The 22,442-nt window shown below is 45.1% G+C and overlaps 3 protein-coding genes across 3 annotated transcripts in view; 1 reads left to right on the forward strand and 2 right to left on the reverse strand.

Annotated features, from left to right (window-relative positions):
• Nucleotides 1-3,004: 3,004 nt before the first annotated feature.
• On the forward strand, nucleotides 3,005-4,093 carry LOC119291991. Its single transcript, XM_037570803.1, has one exon. The coding sequence runs from the start codon at nucleotides 3,085-3,087 to the stop codon at nucleotides 3,871-3,873; it is 789 nt and encodes a 262-aa protein (XP_037426700.1). The 5' UTR covers nucleotides 3,005-3,084; the 3' UTR covers nucleotides 3,874-4,093.
• A 1,194-nt stretch (nucleotides 4,094-5,287) lies between these two features.
• LOC119294153 lies at nucleotides 5,288-9,352 on the reverse strand. The gene is made up of 5 exons (XM_037572402.1): nucleotides 9,118-9,352; nucleotides 6,410-7,129; nucleotides 6,074-6,262; nucleotides 5,867-5,989; nucleotides 5,288-5,681 (listed from the first exon to the last, which is right to left on the reverse strand). Exons 1-5 carry the CDS (start codon nucleotides 9,172-9,174, stop codon nucleotides 5,571-5,573), a joined length of 1,200 nt encoding a protein of 399 aa, XP_037428299.1. The 5' UTR covers nucleotides 9,175-9,352; the 3' UTR covers nucleotides 5,288-5,570.
• Nucleotides 9,353-20,774: 11,422 nt separating this feature from the next.
• LOC119291992 (cycloartenol-C-24-methyltransferase 1) overlaps nucleotides 20,775-22,442 on the reverse strand; it is a 6,899-nt gene continuing 5,231 nt past the window's right edge. Inside the window, exons 12-14 of the mRNA XM_037570804.1 lie at nucleotides 21,523-21,620; nucleotides 21,301-21,369; nucleotides 20,775-21,213 (exon numbers count right to left, since the gene is read on the reverse strand). Coding sequence (XP_037426701.1) covers nucleotides 21,312-21,369; nucleotides 21,523-21,620 — 156 coding nt within the window. The 3' untranslated portion in view covers nucleotides 20,775-21,213; nucleotides 21,301-21,311. The remainder of the gene's footprint in view (nucleotides 21,214-21,300; nucleotides 21,370-21,522; nucleotides 21,621-22,442) is intronic.

Consider the following 22,442-nt stretch of genomic DNA (forward strand, 5'->3'; position numbering starts at 1 on the left):
TCAAATTACTCGTCGCTGAAATGGATGTATCTAGAACTAAAATATATCTAGATACATCCATACGGACGACAAGTAATTCGAAACGGAGGGAGTAGATATAAACGTTCGATGATGTGATGAGTATTTAACATGTTTAGCGTGCAGTTAATAGCAGCTCTTTTATATATGAGCACATGTGTCTGTACTACTCCCTCCGTCTAGGTGAGTAAGGCTGGTCATAGTGGGGAGTAACTTAGACTAGTAACATGCATATGTTACTAGTCTATGTTACTACCTCTATAGTGGGTAGTAACATATGTGTAGTGTCATGCATCACCTCATTTATTATTTTGTAGACTCATTTTGTATTGGGAACCGCTATGTGATGGTAACATATTATGTTACTCTATTTGCCTCTTTCTTCATTAATTACCTGACACATCATCTTTTTTGCTTATGTGGCATGTATGTTACTACCTATGTTACTCCCACTATGACCAGCCTAAGTCATTTTAGGCTGTGCACCGTGACCAAGGAGGAGGGGAAAACGAGAGACCTTAATGTTTATTTGCTAATTAATAGCATTGCATGCAATGAACTAATCACTGCATGTCGTGTTTAGTAGTCTCAAGTCATTAAAAGCATGCACACACCTCATCTCTTATTGGTTGATATGTTAAGAAACAAGAAACGAAGTAGAAATTAATGCACCGTGCCTAAGTATTTTGGGATTATTTGGTTTCTGTAAGATGACTTACACACCTAGACGGAGAAAGTAATGTTGAGGGAAAAATATCAAAGTGCATTGCACACGTACACATTTACTCCCTCCATCCCATAATATAATACGGTTTTTGACACGAGTGTAGTGTTGAAAAAACGTTTTATATTATGGGGCGGATGAAGTACTAGCTAGGTAATTGCCACGTGTTACAATGGGTGCATACACATTCTATTGATCGTCCATCCAACGCCATGATATCTTTCATAATCAACGTGATCCTCCCATTCAATGATTGATGCTACATTCTATAATTAGGATGATCCTCCCTTTCCAATGCTTGATGATACCTTTTCACTATTAACGCGATCCTTCTTTTAAGTAAGATATTTTTCTCATAAATGATTCATAACCCAACGCTCAATGATATTTTCCATAAATTAATGTTTGGCTAATTAACATACAGTACGTAATTAACAACATGGTCAACTAATTGCATGTAGTTGTGGTCGATACCGTGCTTGGGCAAACGATAACTGAATGATTTTTTGACATTGATGTATGCGTGCGAAACAATCGAAATGACTTTTTTTTTTTGAAGATTTCGAACCCAATTAGGCCAGGACGGCGCAAGCGCACCCGAAGCACGACCCGCATCACCGGTCATGCCGCCCATTTTCTTAAATTTTAGGCCCAGCCCAGCCCGGTTTGTCATGTCGTGCTTTGGGTCGCATCGTGCCAGCCGGGAAAAGCCTGGCCCAAGTCCCATGCTTCCCGAACGGCATTTCCAGACGTTGGTGCATGAAGCCGGAAAAAGTTCAAAACAAACCTTAAACTTGTAGACAACATCTATTCAAAACCAGAATTTTGAATCGCGGAAATTGGCTCTGTGAACTTATCAATCCGGGTCTTTTTTGAGCCTTAGAGTGTTTAGCCTGTATTTGCTGAATTGGGCTGGCCCGTTAGTGCAGTCGCTCGCGCTCATCATGCATAGCTGCATGTTCGCTCTCTATCCTCTGGTTTTTTGTTTTTTCTTTAGATTTTCTTTGATTTTTCAACAGTTTCCTTCGGTTTTATTTTTTTCCTCCTTTATACCTTATGTTTTCGCTGTTTTTTTGTTTCTTCGTTATATTTTTGGTTTTCTGTTGTTTCTTTCTTGATTTTCTATGTATTTTTTATTTTCCATTTTTATTTTATTTTATTTTTGACACATGTCTACTTTTTTTCAGTGTACAATGTACGTTTTTAGCGCACACGTGTAATATTTTTCAATAAACTTTGGAAATTTTTCAAATATATTATGTATATATTTTTCAAATCCATGTTTTTAGCAATTTTGGGAAATATACATTGTACATTTATTAATGACAATAAACATATTTTTATAGTTCACTAAAATACTTCATCCAAAAAAACTTCCATATTAACATATTTTTTATTACACTTTGGATATTTTTCAAATACAGTATGTACATTTAAAAAAAATACATGTTTTCAGCACTTTTTTGAATACACGGTAAAAACATTTTCTTAATGACAATAAATCATATTTTGAAACTTCCTAAAACAACTTCCTTAAACTACATATTTTTTAATACACGGTAACATATTTTAAACTTCCCTAAAAGACTTCTTAAAAAAACTTCCTTAAAAAACACAGTAACCTGTTCTAATTCCTTAAAAAATTTGTAAACAATTGTCCAGTTTTCCCCAAGACAAATAATTTATTAAATTCCAAAAACATTATTTAGAAAACGTGACATGATTTTTGAAAATCCGAAACAATTTTTATAGCATGTGAAAAAACTGTTCTAATTCCGAACATTTTTTGAAGCTTGAGAGTAGTATGATATCCAAATTTCCGGGGTTTAAAGTTCAGAGTTTGATTTAGTTTTCGTCTATAACTTCAAGTTTGATTTTTTGGTATGCAGCCCCTGCTGCGACCACCGACCGATCGTGCAGCACGGCATTTCACCGGCACGGGCGCGTACGGCGACCGCGTGCACCGCCAGGGAGTGCAACCAACCGAGTCGCGGCAGATTCCCACTCCCACTCCGGCATATCCCACGCGGCCACTCGCCGGAATCAGCACCTCGCCGCCGCCGCATATCCCCCACCGCGGCGGCTATTCTTCGGAATCGGCATCTCGTCTCGGCCGGACCGGACACACCGGTCAACCTAGAAAAATCTGGCCGCCGCGACTCCACCCGACCCGACCCGACCCAACCCAACGGGCGATCGCCGCCGCGTCCACGTGGCTCCTCCCGGCAGCATCCCGGGCTCCACCTTTCCCCCCATCCCCCACGGCCGGCGTTTCCGTCGCGTCCCACCCACCGCTCTCCGCCTCTCCCCCCTATGGCCTGTGCTGCCGCCGTCCACTCCCCATGCCCGCCCCGCTCATCCCCCTCGCGGCGGCCACGGCCGCCGCCACCTCGGCCGTCGGCGTAGCGCTGGGGGTGCGCCTGCTCCTCCTCCTCTCCCGCTCGCGCGCGCTCAAGCCGCTCGCCGCCACCACCTCCGCCGCCGCGGCCGCGCTCCGGGCGCCGCGGCTCCTCGCCGCCGCCTCCTCCCCGCTCGCCGCCCTCCTCGCCGCCTCCAAGGCCGCCTCCAAGTCCTACAAGGCGGCGCGCGCGCTCGACCCGGCCGCGCGCCTCCCCTCGCTGCCCTCCTCCAAGCGCGTCAAGGCCGCCTTCGCCGCCGCCTCCCTCCTCCGCCTCGCCCCGACCCTCCTCCTCCTCCCAACCGCCGCCTCCTCGCCCTCCTCCCCCACCGCCCTCTTCGCGCTCGCGCTGCTCAAGTCGGGGTACAAGCTCTCCAAGAACTCCGCCAAGGTCGTCGAGGGCTTCCTCGGCCTCCAGGTCCACAAGGGCTTCCGCAACGGCGTCGACGCGCTCGGGGTCGTCGTCAAGGTCGCCGTCATCGCCTCCGAGGTCGCCGTCTGGGTCGGCGGCCGCTTCTGGGGCGCCGACGACGATGGGCGCGGCCGCTGCGTGCGCTTCCTCGGCTTCACCAGGCCCGGCAGCCTTGTCCTAGCCGGGTCTGCAAAATCTGAAGCCCAGGTTGTGCTCTTCGACCCTGGAACTGCCGTCGAGATGGAGGACGAGGGGTGCTGGTTGGAGGAGGACCCAGACCCCTCCCTGTTGCTCTGCCTCGCGGTGCCCCTGCCTGCCTGAGACGGCCAAATTAGTGAGTTAGTTGCAATTAGCACACAACTGGTGTACAGTTGCTTATATCATCAGATGTTGTATGTAGTCATGTACGCTTTTCAATTTTGATCCAATGCTTGCTTCGTACTAGCTCTCATCTGTGTCAGTTCTTCAGTTAGTCGCCACTCCTTGTGCATCACCCCTCAACCAACAAGTAAAAGTAAATAAAATCGGTGGTTTATGCTCACTCCTTGTCTCCATCATATACCTTTTCAGTTAGCTGTTACTTCTCGGGTTTTATATTGAGTTTGGGAATTTGGTATTGATGATAGTTTTGCTGATGTAGAGAATTTCAATATGGCAATGCTTCCGGTTTCACTTCTGGAGGGGAGGGTGTTTCCGTTTAACTTGAGATGTTTAAATTATTTATTATGGTCAGGTTGGAACTTTTGCTGGAACCTTAGAATGAAAGAATGAAAAATTAATGTATAAATTAGGATTTTCCCTGTTAACCAACTGCGGATTTTCTATATTGTGGGTTATTGTTGGATAACTTGAATGCAAGCTGAAACCCATCAATTGAAATGTTTATGTTTTGTTGTCAAGAAGGCAAGAACCTCTCACAACACTCTTAGCATTACTGAGTACATGATGTAAAAATAGCGCCCATTGTTCTGTGTACTTCACCTTTGAGTTCTACTACAACCCTTTTTTTTAAATAAGTACAACATGTATCTGAAATGAATTATAAGTTTATAACTGCAATGTTTGTTATTTCTTTATCTTGGGCCTGTACAATGGGCCTGGTGTTAGATAGGCTTTTGGGTTCTCTCTTGTAACCGACCCGATCTATAAGGGTTCGGCCTAGAATAGTTCAGAGTCCTCTATAGGAGGATCTCTTCTGTCCCGTTTGTTTTTCTCATTTTCTGCGGTGCTCTTGATGGATGGGCAATTATTTTTAAGATAGAGTTGCTCTCTTTTTGCCACTAACTAAAATATGGAGTTCTTGGCTTAATTTGTTATAAGCCCATTTTGCCTTTTGCTTATAATTCAAATGAACCCAACCGCATTATGCGAGTCCTGCATTTCTGCTATCCAATGGTGATGTGCATAAGCTTTCACGTACAAATGGTCTGTGATGCACTAATTGCTTATGACCAGCAATATAATATGATCATGTTAACAAATGTCTTGTGCATTTCCAGTCACATTTTCAGTATTTGATTAAATATATGATTATACTTGAAATGGCAGAAGTTTCTGAGCTGCAACTCTCACTTTAGTTACTCCTATATCATACTGGATTCTAATTTGTCAATCTTCTTGACATACGACCAGATATTACGGATTCTCTGTACTGAGTGTTATTCAGCTTTTTTACATTGTCCAAAGTTGCCTTACTTCCACGCCAAGTGGGGAGACCTTACAATGGCGAATAGTTTGGGTAACTCTTGATACTGTTTATTACGACAAGGACACAATTCTATTTTTACAAATCACTGCTCTGGAGACTCTAACTAACACACTCACTGTTAAGAACGGCAAAAGGTGAGAACAGATTGATACAATACACCAAGTCTACAATAACTTGAACTAAAAGCACTTCTCCTGTGACAGAACCTGTAAAGCTGTAGCCTTATTTTACTAGGATCAAGGGGAAACTATGGATTATGGTTGCAGAACTGAAAGCAGAGCACAGACTTCAGTTTGTGCAGGTGTGGTAGTCATATCCATGATTCAATGGTACAATTATACTTATAGCTGTAGTTGTTTATCCCACTCAAATGTGCCAGAATATCGGACGAGTCAAGCATGTCTTCTCCATCTGCACCCGCCTGAGAAAATACAAGCATGAACCTTAGTTTAGAAAACTACACGATTGCATTATCTTTTATTACTGACTGCATGGAGCAATTAAAAGATGACTTGATGAGTACATGACCATATTTTATGCGTGATCATTAAATAAACTGGGCTGTTTATGGTAAGATAAGACAGTGTAATATACTAGAAGACTTACAATCTGTCCATACTGTTCATGATTTTGGGAGCTTGATCTTGTTGCTTCACAAAGTTCCTCGTTCTTTGCAAACCTTCCACGGACACGGGGCCTGCTATCTGCTAAAGTTTTTCTGCAAGCATACTGCATTTTGTTGCGTGTCATCAGAATTGAATTGGTAAGATGCCTATGCAAGCAGTGCTTTGTCTGAGACGCTCCATATTTTACCTTTATTTTTTTGCTGAAGTTCCTCTCATTCCTTTTCTTTATGTACCTGTGGATCTTTTCCTTCCTCTGTTCAGCTGAAAGGCGCACAACTTTGAAGGTGGAATCTTCTATTCCTGAGATTTCTGTTGGAGGTAATGTTGGTGGGCTTCCGTTGCACCCATTTACCATGTCTTGGTTGTTCCCCCCATTCTGTTTAGAGATCAGAGAGATTTCAAATATCATTTGTAAGCTAATTTTATAGATAAGCACTTTTCTTTTACCGGCGCTGCATGGAAGTTTGGTACTATCGCAGTTAAGCAGTATGATATTACTTGATTGTTAGGTTCCGGATGTTACCTGCATCTCTGCAGTGTTGTTGTAGACCCCCTTCATGGAATCTGTATCGCTATATGTTCTGGTCAGTCCTTCACCTTCCATCATCCTCTGATACTCACTGATGTCACTCATATCTAACACCACCATACCATTGCTATTAGCACTATTACCATTGAAGAATCCTACTTTTGATGCCTCTGTGTTGTAACTTGGGATCATTGCTCCTGTTTGCTGATACAGGGCAGCATCCAGGCTCATGTACCCTCTGGCTAGTGCTGCCGTGAGGCACTCTTCATCACACCCTGGAGCAAGAGGCATCGAGAGAGGTGCAGTGCTGCTCATTTGGATCGCCAGCAAGGGTTCAGCTATACTCTGGGGAAGCTGTGATTGGCCGAATTGCTCTATGCTGGCCTCTCCGTTTGCAGCTTGATAGTATCCTGGTGCTGCAAGTGTCTCGTTGATTGGGGGAATGAGTTTGGTATCAGGGCAAGCATTTTGCTCTTCCTCGAGGAGGGCTGAGAGAGTGGAGGAGTCAAAGCAGGGTAACGGGGAGAAGGGCATTTCTGGGATGTCATCGCTGTAGCTGCAGAGAGGAGGGGTGGCAGTGGAGGAGGATGAAACATCCTCAGAGGAGGCAGCAAATGGGCCGGAGGTAGAGGTCACTGCGGCAAGGAGGTTATCACCCAGACCGTTATCGCAGAAATCAAGTATGTGAGCAGCTATGGGGCTTGAGATCCCCTCCTGTAAATTTCGAAGGTGAGAAAACATGTGAGTACATTTTACCACACAAATTTCATTCTAATAGGAAATATTGTGATAACATCATTCTGTATCAGTAAAGTCATGTATGTTCTTTGAGTACTAAGGTTGACAAGCATACATGACGTTATGGCGTAAATATTGTTTATGTAGTTAACCGAGAAAGCAGTACTATTTGTAAAATAATGAAAAGAATAAAGAGAGGATCAAAGACTGTATCATATATGCCCATCTGCCCTCTTCCGGATATAGTTACTGTTCTGTTTGAAGAGAAATCATCAAAGAATATTGTGAGCAAAAGCAACTCAAAAGTGTGGACATAAAAGGTTGTGAAGATTAAGATGAAATTTTATTCTAAAAAATAAAGAATAAGAAGGAAGATCTAAGAAACAGAAACACTGGGATTTTGGTAATTATATTCTGGTACTTCCTCAGGTTCAGAATTGAAAGATTTCATCCCGATTTGGTGCTTTTGAATGCTGATTTCTGCAATGAAAGATTCCACCTAAGATTATTGTATCGTACATGCAGTTATTCACCTAAGATGGCCATTGAGTTATCACCCAAGGAACAAGCATCGACAAGGTACCAGGAAGATGACATCATGAAACATTTTCAGAGCAATTGAAAATGCTTGGTTTTTGTCCTGGAGCATGTTTCTACATACGAAAAAGAATTAAGCAAGATCTGTGTCTGAGAATCAATTACGGTGATGCAATCGTCGTCGGGGAGCATAGTCGGTCCTCAACAGCAACGACCGGATTCTCTCGGCGCTGCAAACTTGTTGGAGCAAATTCCTTGGAGCTGTTCTGTTGGTTCCCCAGAGGAGAGATGGTTCCGGACGGAGCTGTGAAAGATGTAATCGCGATACGACGAGGAAGATGGGTTATGGCCTTGCGGGAAGAGGAGGAAAGAAGAAGCCTGTTTCTCCATGCAGATGCAGAAATGACCTTTTATAGGGTGGCGTCCATGCAAATCAGACGACGGGAATTTCTGTGCTGCAGATGCTATTCTTGCGCAGGGTGTCTTATTTCTGCATCAACGGCTGGGATGGTAATATGGTCGTCTCTGATCATTTCGCATGGCGGGTTCCTGATATTAGCCATTTGACCGTACCACTCTGACCCTTGCCATGCATGCAAACCTATGTTTATAAAATTTGGACGAGATACATGCATATATATATGTATGTATATTCTTTAAATAGTTGGCTTTGTACAATCTGTTATCTCGGAGATTTTACTTTATGACTGATAAATGATATTTGTATTGTCATTTGCAGATGAAATGGAAGCGCGATCGCTTAATCCTGTGATTATCTGGATTGATCTGGAAGTATCCTATTCTGTCGGTTGTGTCATGCACGGACGGATGAGTGATCAGAGATATATACCGGCGAACAAAGTGCAAGATACGCCGTGGACGTCCTGTCTATGCATAGTGGGAGCGTAGTTTGGCTACTGTCTGACATGTCATGGATTGTAGATGTGCACCTACTGCTTGGACTGTCGAAACTTTGGAAGAGGCTTTACCAGGCAAGAAAAGGACGTCAGGTCATGGCTAGAGCTGTGGGTGCCTAAAGGAAGGAACTTATTCCCATGTTTCCAATCTGGAATGCAGAATCTTCAGCAAGTGGTACTATGGCAATTCTCGAGGTACGTACGTTTGATTGCTTCGTCCTTATAAACAAGCATCAGAATTTTCAAGTAATGGATAAAAAAAAATCAAGAAGCCAAACAAGCGTTTCATCTTTCATGGTACGTAGAATATATATAATGTGCTCAATTTCATTCTATTGAGTTCTCGTTGAAGACACGTTCCGTTAGCGATGCAAAAAAATTATAAGTAAGATTTGAACGAAGCAAAGTAAGCAACGCAAGCGAGATGCATCGTCTATCTCCTTGCATATATATGGAAGCATTCAGCGGATGAGCAAATTAAGGTTGAAGAGGCCGGGCTTGTGTACTTACAATGCATAGCTGCTCGTCTGCCCGCGGCGCGTCCTCCTCGAAGAACATCTTCATCATTTGTGCGCGCTCAAGCTCCCAGCTAGCTCCCGAGCTATGAAGGGGCTGGAGATGTGGAAATCTAGTGGTGAATTGAAGATAGCTAGGGAAGTGAGAGGTGGTTGCTGCGTGTATATATAGCGGAGCCGAGGGAGGAGGAGGAGGAAGAAGAAGAAGGGTCAAAAGGGAGTCGCCTAGGTACGTGCTAGGCAGGTAGCTAGCCATGGCGACGGAGCCGGCCCCGTCATTTATAGGGGAACCGCCTCCCATATTTGGTCGGTCGGGCCAACTCAATCAACGACTAAAGCTGGTATCATTAGCTTAGCTAGCTAGCGCAACTGAATTAACCATCGGAGGTTACTATTAGGTGAGTACTAGTAGCTAAACCCTGTCTCGATCATAAATAGGCCCTGAGCTCCACGGAGCTCGAACCTTTTTTTGCACTGCCAATGATTTGCGTCGTCATGGGTGCGCGCGTACGACCTTTTGGCGCTCAATGATTATCTGTCAGGATGTTAATCTACCTATGGAGACACATTTTAGTGTTTGTGTCAGGTACGTACACTCGTATCTAGACAAATAATTTTAAGATAACTAATTTCGGACAGGGTTAAATATATGATACTATCTATGTAAACAAATACTCTATAAGACGTCTTATAGATCACCAAAGAGGGAGGGAGGGAGGGGCGATGACAGCGGCGCGTCTTCGGCTCGCTTCAGTGCTTGTAGTCGTCGCTAGGTCGTCTACGGATCTGGATGAAATTTTTATTATTTCTAGTGTTCGTTGTACTACCATGATTGAATACGAATAGGTCGGCGGAAAAAAAAAGACCAAAGAGGGAGTGATAATCTGGATGATGGTACGTACGTAAGTAACCAAGGCCGGGCACAGTGGGTTTGAGTTGATTATTACTGTTGTGATTACGCGTGACGGAGGGTGGGAAAGGTTGGAGTTAGCGGGTCGACAATGTAGTTCTCGCCGAATAGAATCCGGTCGAGTGGCTGTCCCCTTTGGGTCACCTCATGTCACCCTACCCATAGCCGTCTACCTACGTAGCTACTCTAGCTAGCCAGTGTAAGCTGTAGCTCGACGACATATGTATCTTGAGGGTTAAGGATCGACGGACGAGCCTATGCCTAGCTAGCTTTCCTTTCACCGCCGGCCGCTTTTCTTCTTGTACCCACACCACGCCCGGCCACGAGCTGGTTAAAGGAAGGCGACCGTGAAACCTCGAGATCGATCGATCGATCGTACGGGCTGATCTAGGTCTCTAGCTTAGCTTAGCTAGCTCCGGCCTCTGCAGCGTGAGTGAGGAGATTTACGTACCGGATCCCAACATATCGGGCATCCATGGATCGATCGATCGGGAACTCGGTCGCGTGACAGGTGATTCCGATCAAGATCTCGCGTCGGGTCGGGGGCCGGGCCGGAGATCTTTCTATCTCACCACTGCACACCCACACCCACACCCAGAGCCAGAGGGTCCAACTTTGGTTGGGTTTGGCTCAGCGCACAAATTCTCAGCTGCTGCCAACGCCGGCGGTCACGTACCAACCTCGATCCAACGGCAGCCAAGCAGGGCCCGGTCGGCCGTGTCCCCTCATCGATCTCGTACACACTAGTGCTGTGTGCTCTACGTACCATTCGCGTGCATGCAACGGCTGGTCGACAGGTGTCGCCGCACGGACAGGGTTTGGATTCTGCTGCACGATCGTTTTGCGTTGCGTCCGTATCACAGGATTTCTACTTGGAGCCTAGACACGGCCACGGACATCTAACTAAAAACGACGGGCACCTGTTTGTTCGCCTTCGCGGTGCACACCCCGGACAGCAGCTCAGCTAGCTTTGCATGGTCAATAGCTAACTAGCTAGCTTGCTATCTAGCCTCGTGATCGTGATCGAATCAAATGTGCCAGTGGTTACCGGTTGCAAGTACGTGCAGTCCTCTCCTCTCCTTTTTTTCTTCTTCTTGTTGCGAATGCAGTACGTGCCGTCCTCAGATGGCTTTTCTTTTACATGAAATACTAGAGGCACGACTGTTTTTGTTATACATGTCTCTAGCCTTTACACAGTGGGCAACCAGTCAAGAAAGAAAATTACAATCAAGGCCAATAAATCCGCTGAGCTTGACACCAACGCATGCCGCTTGCCTCCGGCACCATCGCAGCAGCCACCAAAGGGAAATAACAGATTACCTTTTCACCCAAGCTCGTCGTGGTTTTCATCGCTAATATGCTGCTTTTCGGACCTTCAAAGTGGCTTGCTAAAGACGAAGCCATTGCTGTTGAAAGAATATGCCCGGGGCAGCACCCTGGACACGCCATCAAACTACAGGAGGAAGCCATGCATGTCAGCCGCTAACCACAAACTCAGCACACGATCCAATCCATCGTCTTTCAGATGCCGCCGATGTAGACCACTATCTGCATTCGCTCCGCGTCGGCGCTGGAGTGAACAGCTAGCGGACACAAGTCTGCTGCAGGGATGCCGCCGCGACGCCATTATCCCCGCTTGATCAGACTAGTTCCTGAATCTATCATCGACCATAGAGCAAGACACGGGGTCAAAGAAAGATCCGGAGTTTGTTTATTCTGTGTCGCTGCCGCTGAAGCCAAGTTTTGTCGAACAACCAAAACCTAAACTAACAGAACCCTAAACCTATCGACCAAGAGGTCGTCGGTGAAGGGGAGCCGTTGGAAATCTTGTCGCCCTTGCGGCGGCGGCTAGATCGCTTCTACGGGTACTCAGATGATTGAAAACGGAGAAGAAATGAGCGGGACAATGATGCACATTAGAGGACAAGCAAAAGCGGCTAGCAATAGCATTTGGGGAGTAGAGTAGAGTACATGCATGATGAAGAGGGCCCTGCAGGCAGGGTATATGGTTCTGACAGGTTAGAGCAAGGCGGGCAGCGAGGAACAAAGGAGACGGAAAGGCCGGTTGCTGGCCGGTGCACAAGTGTGTGCTGTGCTGCGCACCCACCCAGACGGAATGCAATGCCCATCAGTCCCAAAAAGAGAGAAAGAAAAGCCCCAAAGAGTTTAGGGCATTCATGTATGCGCCACGCTCCTCCAATGCCTGCCTACCTGCCTGCTTGCTGCAGAGGCAGAGGCCGCAGCAGCAGCAGCAGGAAGAATCCATCTGTCTGTCTATCCCTTCCTTCCGGCCCGTCGTAGGCCTCCACAAACTAGGCCAAATCGCTAGCTCTGCTGCCCTACCACGGCCACATGCACAGGGCGCCGAAGCTTTGTGATGGATGGATGGATCGAGGTCGCAAGTAGCGGCGGACGGAGGAGCCGAAAGGCCAATGCCGGGAGGGAGGGAGGGAGGGAGGGCGAGCGGGCTGTGATCTGCGCCGCGCTCCGGGTGTCCCCGCTTTAGCGCTACACGCCGCGACCTGGCGATTCCGGCCCCGTGGCGTGGCCGCCCGTGGGAATAATGGGTGCGGTTCCGGCCGTGCGCGCGTAGCGTACGATGCTGGGTGGGTGTCGTACCGCACATCTGGTGGGTTCCGATCCGGCCGACCATATATTCCGATCGCGCGACGCGACGCCAGATTCACTGCGGGCTCACCAGCTTTGGAGCTCGGACGGGGAAGAGCGCGTTGCGTCATGCCAGTTCCAAAGGTGAACTGTTTTGTTCGGATTTTGTCCGTTTGGAGATGTAGATGGAAGCGCCGTCTACCCGTTTTCTTGGATGCACAGGCGTGTGCCCAACTCACGGCCGCATCCTTGCTGCATCTCGTCCGGCCGGAGGCCCTATGCAACTACGCAAATAACCAAATAAATCAAACATTGCAAATAGTTTTTACGAAACGAATTGTTTCATGTCCAAATAAAAACACAATCAAATACTCCCTCTGTAAAGAAATATAAGAGCGTTTACATCACTACTTTAGTGATCTAAACACTCTTATATTTGTTTACGGAGGGAGTAGTTCTACAACCCAATTGAAATTGTCTTGAATAGAAATGACGCGATATATCTACTGGATGTCAATGTGAGTCCACATGTGCTCAAACAAGTCATACTGGAGCTGCATATGAGTATATCAATCACGCATGCATTTCACGATAAAATTGGGCAAACTGTTCAAAGGTTGCAGGTTGTTGGTACTCAAGCTCAATATTTTCACCCTAAAAATCAAACACTTGGTCATAGATGCTATCACCATGCTCATCCTCCATGATCATATTGTGCATAATCACACAAGCAGTCATCACCTCCCAAAGCTTCTGAGTGCTTCATGTCAATGCAGGTTTCAAACCATACCCCATCAAGACTGAAGCACACCAAAACCACACTCCATATCCTTCCTAGCACTCTTGCATTTGGGAGATCTCTGTCTCTTCTCTCCTTGCGGATTGCGTATTGTCTACACAAGAGTTGACCACCGAGCATAGTTACCATCGGTTAGGTAATATCCCTTGTTGTAATGGTGGCCATTGATCTCAAAGTTGACCTCTTGGGAGTGGTCTTCTAAAGCCTTGCGAACACTGGAGAACGCTGAAGCATATTGACATCATTGTGAGAACCAGTCATGCCGAATAAAGAATGCCATGTCCACAGATCTTGTGAAGCCACCTCTTCTAGTATGACAGTGGCACCTTTCACAAGCTCTCCGGTGAATAAATGAAGTTGTGAAAGAAATATTCATCCCCACTATCCATGGTACCTTGTGAGCAAAGCGTCGAACACCTTGTGGTCGTGGATGAGACGCGGCAGGAAAGAGCACCTCGAGCTCCCCTCGCAGGCAGCAAAGCAAGGTTGGCGTTGGGGGGCGCCCTGCGGCTATGCAGCGCCTGCCGGAAGTTGTCGGGGGTTGATGGGCGGCGCCGGCGGACGTAGCTTCTCTCGCACCGGCAACAAAGAATCACGAACACCGACAAAAAGCTCCTCCAAACGCGGCGTGGGCCGGTTATGGCATGTCGTGGTCATGGTTCGGACGGCCTTGCAGGAAAGCGACGCGGCCGTGAAATGGGGTACATACGGGGTGGTGGCGAGGGGCGGAAGGCGGAGGGAGGGCAGGGGAAGAGAAAAGTGGGTTGTGTCCCCGACGGGCAGGCCAGGGGACAAGGGCGTGCGTCCCGCCCGTCTGCTTCGACACAAACACGGCCCAAACTTGGGTCGGAAATAAACAGAGAGCGGAAGAAAAATAAATGTTTTTCCGTTTGCACTCACGCGTTGGGTCACGTTTTGTGTCCGTTTACTTAAAACGGACGCGGCCGGACCATTTGGGCCGTGCGTTGGAGCCGGCCTTACGGACTATGCTCCCGGCCCGGCCCGCTGCATGCATTTGTGTTGTGTGCGCCCGGTTGCACACGTGCGTTGGCGATAGTACACACATTTGTCAGCTTCGTTCACAACAAAGCCTGCAGCTGTTAAAATTCTTTCGAACTTCTCGTGCCACTGTTTGGGTGCTTGCTTGAGTCCATACAAAGACTTCAGCAACTTGCACACTTTCCCTTCCTGACCATCTATTACAAACCCATCTGGTTGTTCCATATAAATTTCCGCATCCAACTCTCCATTTAGTAAAGCAGTCTTAACATCCATTTGATGAACGAGAAGACCATGTGAGGCAGCTAGTGAAAGTAGAACTCGAATAGTGGTCAGTCGAGCCACAGGTGAGTAAGTATCAAAGAAATCTTCACCTTCCTTTTGGGTATAACCTTTAGCCACGAGCCGAGCCTTGTACTTTTCGATAGTACCATCAGGCCTAAGCTTCTTCTTGAATACCCATTTGCATCCTATAGGTTTGCATCCACAAGGACGATCAGTTATCTCTCAGGTTTCATTCGCCAAGATGGAATCCATCTCGCTACGAACCGCTTCCTTCCAGTAGTCAGCATCTTCAGATGCATAGGCCTCTGAAATAGAACGGGGAGTGTCATCTATGAGATACACAAGAAAATCATCACCAAAGGACTTTGCGGTCCTCTGTCTCTTGCTCCTAATAGGAACTTCATTGTTCTCCTTCACAGGACTTTCAAAGTGTTCCATCGAAATGGCAGGTTCGGTAATTGTAACTGGTTCCTGATTCGATGAACTAGGCATGTCCTGATTAGATGAGGTAGCCATATCCTTCATGGGAAAGATATCTTTAAAGAAAGTCGCATCATTCAACTCCATGATTGTACCGACATGCATGTCAAGTACCTCAGATTTTACAACCAAGAATCTATAGCCAATGCTATGAAAAGCATATCTCATGAAAACACAATCCACAGTCTTTGGTCCAAGCTTCCGCTTCTTTGGAATTGGAATATTTACTTTCGCCAAACAACCCCATGTTCGCAGATAAGAGAGTTTTAATCTTTTCTTCTCCCATTCCTCGAATGGAGTTATGACATGCTGTCAATATCGCCTCCCCCCATCATGCCTTGGAGAGACCCGATGTGTCTAACATGGCGTTAACCAAATCAGTTAGAGTACGGTTCTTTCTTTCGGCCACCCCATTTGACTGAGGTGAGTAGGGAGGCGTCTTCTCATGGATTATACCATGTTCCGCACAAAAAGCATCAAATTCATTGGAAAAATACTCTCCACCACGGTCGGACCTAAGCCTCTTCATTTTTCGATCAAGTTGGTTTTCCACTTCAGCTTTATAGATCTTGAAAAACCTCAAAGCCTCATCCTTAGATTTCAGAAGATACACACGGTAGTATCTAGTGGAGTAATCAATTAACGTCATGAAATATTTCTTTCCACCTTTTGTCAAAACACCATTCATTTCACATAGATCTGAATGTATAAGTTCTAGTGGTGCAAGATTTCTCGTCTTCGCAGTCATGTGAGACTTACGAGGTTGCTTAGCTTGCACGCACACTTGACACTTAGATCCCTTGACAGTGGTGAAACTAGGGATTAAGTTCAACTTCGCTAGTCGCGACATGCAACCAAAGTTAACATGACAAAGACGTGAATGCCGCACATTTGATTCACTATAGTTGCAAATATGATTAACAACTTTATTGCAAACGTCTGACAAAGATAAACGAAACAGGCCTCCTGACTCATAGCCTTTACCGACAAAGGTTCCATACTTGGATATTACAAATTTATTCGACTCAAAGACAAGCTTGTAGCCATCTCTACACAGAAGAGATCCGCTAACAAGATTTTTATTGACGGAGGGGACATAATGCACGTTCTTCAGCCGCATGATCTTCTCCGAAGTAAACTTCAGATCGACCGTGCCAACACCACGAACATAAGCACTTGAACCGTTGCCCATCAACACGGTTGAAGTCCCTGCGATCTGATAAAACGAAAACATGGAAATATCACCGCATACGTGCACATTAGCACCCGTGTCAATCAACCAATCAGGAGAATGACATACTGAAAGAGTAGTGGGAAATATACCATACCCAGCATCCTTCATGTCAATGTCTCCGATGACAACATTAGCGGTCTTGCAGCCTTTCCTAGGATGACGCTTGTCATAGCGATTGGGGCAACTAGGAGCCCAATGATTAGGATCTCCACACACATGACAAGCACCTTTCTTCTTGTCACTCTTCTTCTTGAAGTTCGTGTGTTGTACAACCTTGTTCTTCCCATCAAACTTTGCTTTACCATCAAGCTTGCCCTTGTTCTTGAACTTGTGGGACTGAAAGTTTTTCTTCTGTACCAAATTGGCACTAGATCCTCCCTCAATACCTCGAGCACGTGTGTCCTTTGCTCTCGCCTTTTCTTCCACATCATGAGTACCAATGAGATCCGGGACGGAACACTCCTGTCTCTTATGCTTTAGTAAGGTAGCAAAGTTCCTCCACGAAGGAGGAAGCCTACTGATGATACCCCCGGCAACAAACTTGTCCGGTAGGATACAATTGAAGTGCTCAAGTTCTCTAGCAAATGACTGTATCTCATGAGCCTGCTCAACCACGGAGCGCTCTTCAGTCATCCTGTAATCATAGAATTGCTCCATGATGTACATCACAGTGCCGGCATTCGAGACCCCAAACTTGGCCTCGAGTGCGTCCCACATATCTTTTCCATTGTCAATTGACGCATAAGCATCAACTATGTTCTCTCCAAGAACACTCAAGAGAGCAGCCTTAAACAAAGTATCCATTTTCTGAAAAGCTTGTGCCTGTTGGGCATCTTGCTCTCCTTCAGGTTTGCCAAGAGTGGCGACATAGCAACTAATGGTTTGAAACCATAAGACTGCTCTCACGCGCCACCTCTTATAGTGAATACCCTCAAACATAGGAGGTCTCATGGAAGCAGCAAAACCATTCGAGGTAAATTGCCTATAATAAGGTTTTTGGATTGTTGGAAATATGAGCAATTTATCGAATGATTTTATTAACAGAAATACTAGATAAAACATGGCTAGTATAACAGTGATAAAATAAGTCATGTGATTTGACAAAGAGAAGGTAAACAACATGTTCATATATGAACCTGAGCTAAACACATCTAGAACAGACACTATACGAAGTTGCTTATACGACATAGAACCTAACATACGTAGGGCAGAAACTAGAGCCAAGAACGCTAGCAGGACTTCTAACAGAAAGGGGAAGAACACATACGAGACAGCAGCAGCGGAAGCGCTGGACTTGGGGTCGGTGTCCTCGCCTGCCATGTCGTCGAAGAGGTCGTGGACGTCGGGGAAGAAGTCGTCGTCGGGGAAGTAGTCGTCGGTGACCGGATCGTCTGTGATGAAGCAGCCAGTAGTCGCGTTGAGCGCTCCCCAAAAACCTTATCACCCTTCTCCCGTACAGGACTCAAAAGGTGCCGTCTCGGAGGCCTACTGTACCGACGTGCGGTGCACCTCTCTAAGAGGAGCGACCTCCCTTTTATAGGCGCAAGAGAAGGAGGCGAGAGGGCAGCAACGGAAGGTGAAACGAGACGTGGCGTGGCGAGGCGGGCGGCGGAGGAGGAGCGTGCGTGGATGTTCCTCTTGTTCTCATGCTCATACAAGTGGGAAAGGAGCCTCCCTTATAAAGAGGTCCAACTCCCTCTAAACTAGCAATGTGGGACTAAACATTAGTAGTATCCCTTGCCTTGCACAAATGGGCTAAGTGGGCCTCTAGGATTTATTAGGAATTTCTGAAATAGTTATTGGGCTGCCCAAATAGACTAAATTCCAGCAGTGGCTTCTTGGGGAGCATTGTGCCTCCAAACTGCTCCAAACGGAGATTAGCATCCGCAAGGGTGTGAACTTCGGGATACATCGTCGTCTCCCGTGCCTTGGTTATCTTTTACCCGAGCCATTTACTTATGCACTTTACTTTGTGATAGCCATATTGTTCTTTGTCATATATCTTGCCATCACATAGTTGCTTATCTTGCTTAGCATAAGTTGTTGGTGCACATAAGTGAGGATAGTTGTTTTAGGTTTTGTGCTTGACAAATTAACCGCTAGGTTTATTTCGCATTTGTTTAAGTCTAAACCGTAATTATTTTAAAACGCCTATTCACCCCCCCCCCCTCTCCTCTAGGCGACATCCTCGATCTTTCACTAGCGCCGACCCAAATACAGCGCTGGACGTTTGTGTCCACCGGGCCGATCCAAACGGATAAAAAAGCGGATAAAAGCGCCGTCCGTTTAGATCGACCCGTTGGAGTTGCTCTTACCGTTCCAACGCTCGAAGTGTAGACAGAGTCTGAATTTTATGAATACGACGCAAGATGGATTTGGGAAAGAAAAGGAATGAGCGCCAAGAAGAGGATCCCACGATGCAAGACTGACATAAGACCTAGTCTCAAAGACCATTTGCCAAAGACTCGAATCATTCAGATCACCGTTGTTGCAAGATCTAGTTTTGGTTGATCCCATACAAATACGGTAGTTTGTATTCTTCACTTATTAGAGTATCTACAGCTGGGCACCTTAAATTAACCGGGCGGGCACGAGGACTACTGACCGGACAAGAGAGAAAAGTTGACCCAACTGAAGCCCTCATATCATCCTTATACACCCGGGCTATCCGTGAACCCTCATATCCATACCAAATATAGGGAGGATATGAGGGCTCGCGGACGCGTCCGATCAGTCCGCCACATAGGAGATATAGGACGCGTCCCCACCCGGACCACCTTTTCTCTTTCTTTATTCATTTTTTTCTCTCTCTTCATCTTCACCAATCACATGCACATGACCGGACATATGAGAAAGAAAATGAGGAGTGTGTTTGCGGATGGATAAATAGGGGCTCAAAACGGACACGCCCGATCACTGACCGGGCGCGTCCGCGAACGTTTGAGGGTCGAATTAAAGGTACGTGGTTGAAGATGCTTTTAGTATACATTTATATGTAGGACGTAGATTTCTTATTACTCATTCGGAGACGTGGACCAAGATTACAATTGCCTTGGACGTTATTCTTGGACAGAGATCAGGTGACATGCACGTTTGCATGTCACCGTGTGCCTTGCGGCCTCCATTCAAATTTAAACATTGCAAAAAGAAATCTGGAAAAAATCATGCATGTTCGCAGCACATATTAAGATAACCCCTAAAAAATTCAGATCAAAATTCGGAACATATATCGAGAAACAAAAAAGAAAAATCTATCATGAATAGTTCACGAATGGTTCTTTATATACTATTCACATCTGAGTTTCTCTTTTTTGTTTCTCGATGTATATTTTGAATTTTGATCTGTATTTTTTTAGGGGTTATCTTAATATGTGCTGCGAACATGCATGATTTTTTCAGATTTTTTTGCAATGTTTAATTTTAAATGGAGGCCGCAAGGCACACGATGACATGCAAACATGCATGTCACCTGATCTCTGTCTGTTATTCTTTCGGGCACCACCGCCCTGCAGTATTTTCATGTCACCTGATCTCTGTCCGTTATTCTTTCGGGCACCACCGCCCTGCTACTGCTCCTCACTGCTCACATAAGATCAGCAGCGAATAAATTATCAACACCAGACATGGCCACAAAGATCGTTGTTCTTTATCGAGAATGAATCCATCTCGACATCATGCAAAAACTCAAATAGAACCATAAATCTATTGGTCATTTTTACCTTGTTGAACAAAAACACTGATACTCTGTTATTTAACTTACTACGCTTTGTCGAAAAATTTAACTTACTACAACTTCTTCCTAAATCTGAATCACCAACTATCCAAGTATCGAATTACTCCCTCCATTGCTAAATATTTGTTTTTCTAGAAATTTCAACAAGTGACTACATATGGAACAAAATGAGTGAATATGTCTATACACATCCGTATGTGGTAGTCCATTTGAAATCTCTAAACAGATAAATATTTACGAACAGAGGGAGTAGTAGTTTGTAATAAGAATTGGTACTCCCTCCGTTTTTATTTAGTTCGTATATTAGCTTTGGTCAAAGTCAAGCTTTACAAACTTTGACCAAGTTTATAAACAAAAATATTAAGATATACAATAACAAGTCAACAACATTAGATTTATTGTTGAATGTACTTTTACAACGTATAGATTTATTATGATAAATGTCTATATTATTTTCTACAAATTTGGTCAAACTTTACGAAGTTTGACTTCAGTCAACTCTAATATGCAGAGTAAATAAAAACGGAGGGAGTATAATAAAGGGAAGATGTCTTCAAGTTCGGTAGAGGCACAACGAGAAATGGTAGTCATGTGATACAATAAAATTAAGGCAAACATACCCCTCAAATTATTATTCTTAAGGCAAACATACTTGAAAATTCCAGTACTGAGAACGATCATTCATGCGAAATTCTCGTTGCTAGGTTACAAAACTTCAGCACCACCGGATCCTACACAGTACACACACTTGTTTGGGCAAGAAATCGGAACGGCCTTATGCAAACCTTGACGGGGAAGAAAACTGCATCTAGCTTATTTATGCCACTAATCGCTTAGCACAATGGCGTCAAACAGTCAGTTAATCGACGAGGATCAAAAGCTCGCACGACAAAACAACAAAACAGAAGCTCAACATTAATTAAATACAAAACAAACAGAAACGCAACACATTTCGCTACATCTCTTCTACAGATAAGAACCGAGGATCGCCATAGCCAAACTCCTCGGTCGAGCCCGCTTCTTCAAAATGCATCTTTGCATTGCCTGGCTTCAAAGATACACACGATAAGAACTTGCGAACACATGAACTGGGAAAATATCATGATGATTTAGAGGACTAGTCTACCGGACCTGAAAGTTGCTCATTCTGAAAGAGGCTTCCGAACCACAAAGAAGTACATCGGAGTGAAGATCTCCTTCCTGTAGATCTCGCGCATGTTACAACTCATATATATACAGCATTAAAGTGGAGGGAATAAAAGGAGTGGGCTCCTGAAGTTGCACTACGACTGAAGCTCTCAGCAAATTATACTCTTCTCTTTCAGAAACGTGGTTCAGAGATGATAAACTTACTTGCCACCTTCGACAAGACCTTCCGCGGCCTTCTCTAAGAAACTAGAGACCCTCTGGCTGCCTTCCGGAGCCAGACCAACATATTCCAATACCTTGACCTGAACAATATCACAAGAGAATCTCAATCTCATGTTTACGACTTTTCGCCAACCAAGCATCAAGGCATGATGGAATCAGTTTTGGCTGTCATGACATACTACATTGGACAACATACACGATGATCCGTAGAGCGTTAACTGTCTTATGGAGTAGTTACTACCTGTATCCTTTTATGGATTAGGAACTGAATTTGATTAAGTTCCCTAGTCAAGCAACTCAGTGCATTACATGGACAGCAAATCACTTTAAGTATGTGTGTACAATATTAAGATTTTCCATAAACAAGATCGCCGTTTAAATATTGGGTAAAATATCAATTTTACCGGGTTTCAAAATCTTGATGTGTCAGATGCAAACAGCACCAATACAAATGGCAAAGGCCAAGCAGCTGGAACTACGTATTTGTGTCCATGCTAGTTATAGTTAAGAATCTAACTTTGCTGTCACTGCAAGAGGTGAAACTGAACGGTTTCCAATTTCTATGCAATTTCATACAAATTTACTGGGATGATACCTCTCATGAAAGGAATTTAAAACCACATGACAGGATCCTAATCACAAGGAGGTTTGTAGAACTGGTTAAATACTCCCTCTGTCCGGAAATACTTGTCATCAAAATGGATAAAAAGGTATGTATCTAAACGTATTTTAGTTTTAGATACATCTCTTTTTATCCATTTTGATGACAAGTATTTTCAGACGGAGGGAGTAGTTGTCAAACTATGGTCCATACAGCGCAGGAAAGTAGCACTGACAGCAGATTTTATTTAACTAGTTCATATCTTGTCCTTTTTCTCTAGGTCACAAATAGTCATACTTTC

Source organism: Triticum dicoccoides, chromosome 4B, assembly GCF_002162155.2.
Source record: "Triticum dicoccoides isolate Atlit2015 ecotype Zavitan chromosome 4B, WEW_v2.0, whole genome shotgun sequence".
NCBI lineage: Eukaryota > Viridiplantae > Streptophyta > Magnoliopsida > Poales > Poaceae > Triticum > Triticum dicoccoides.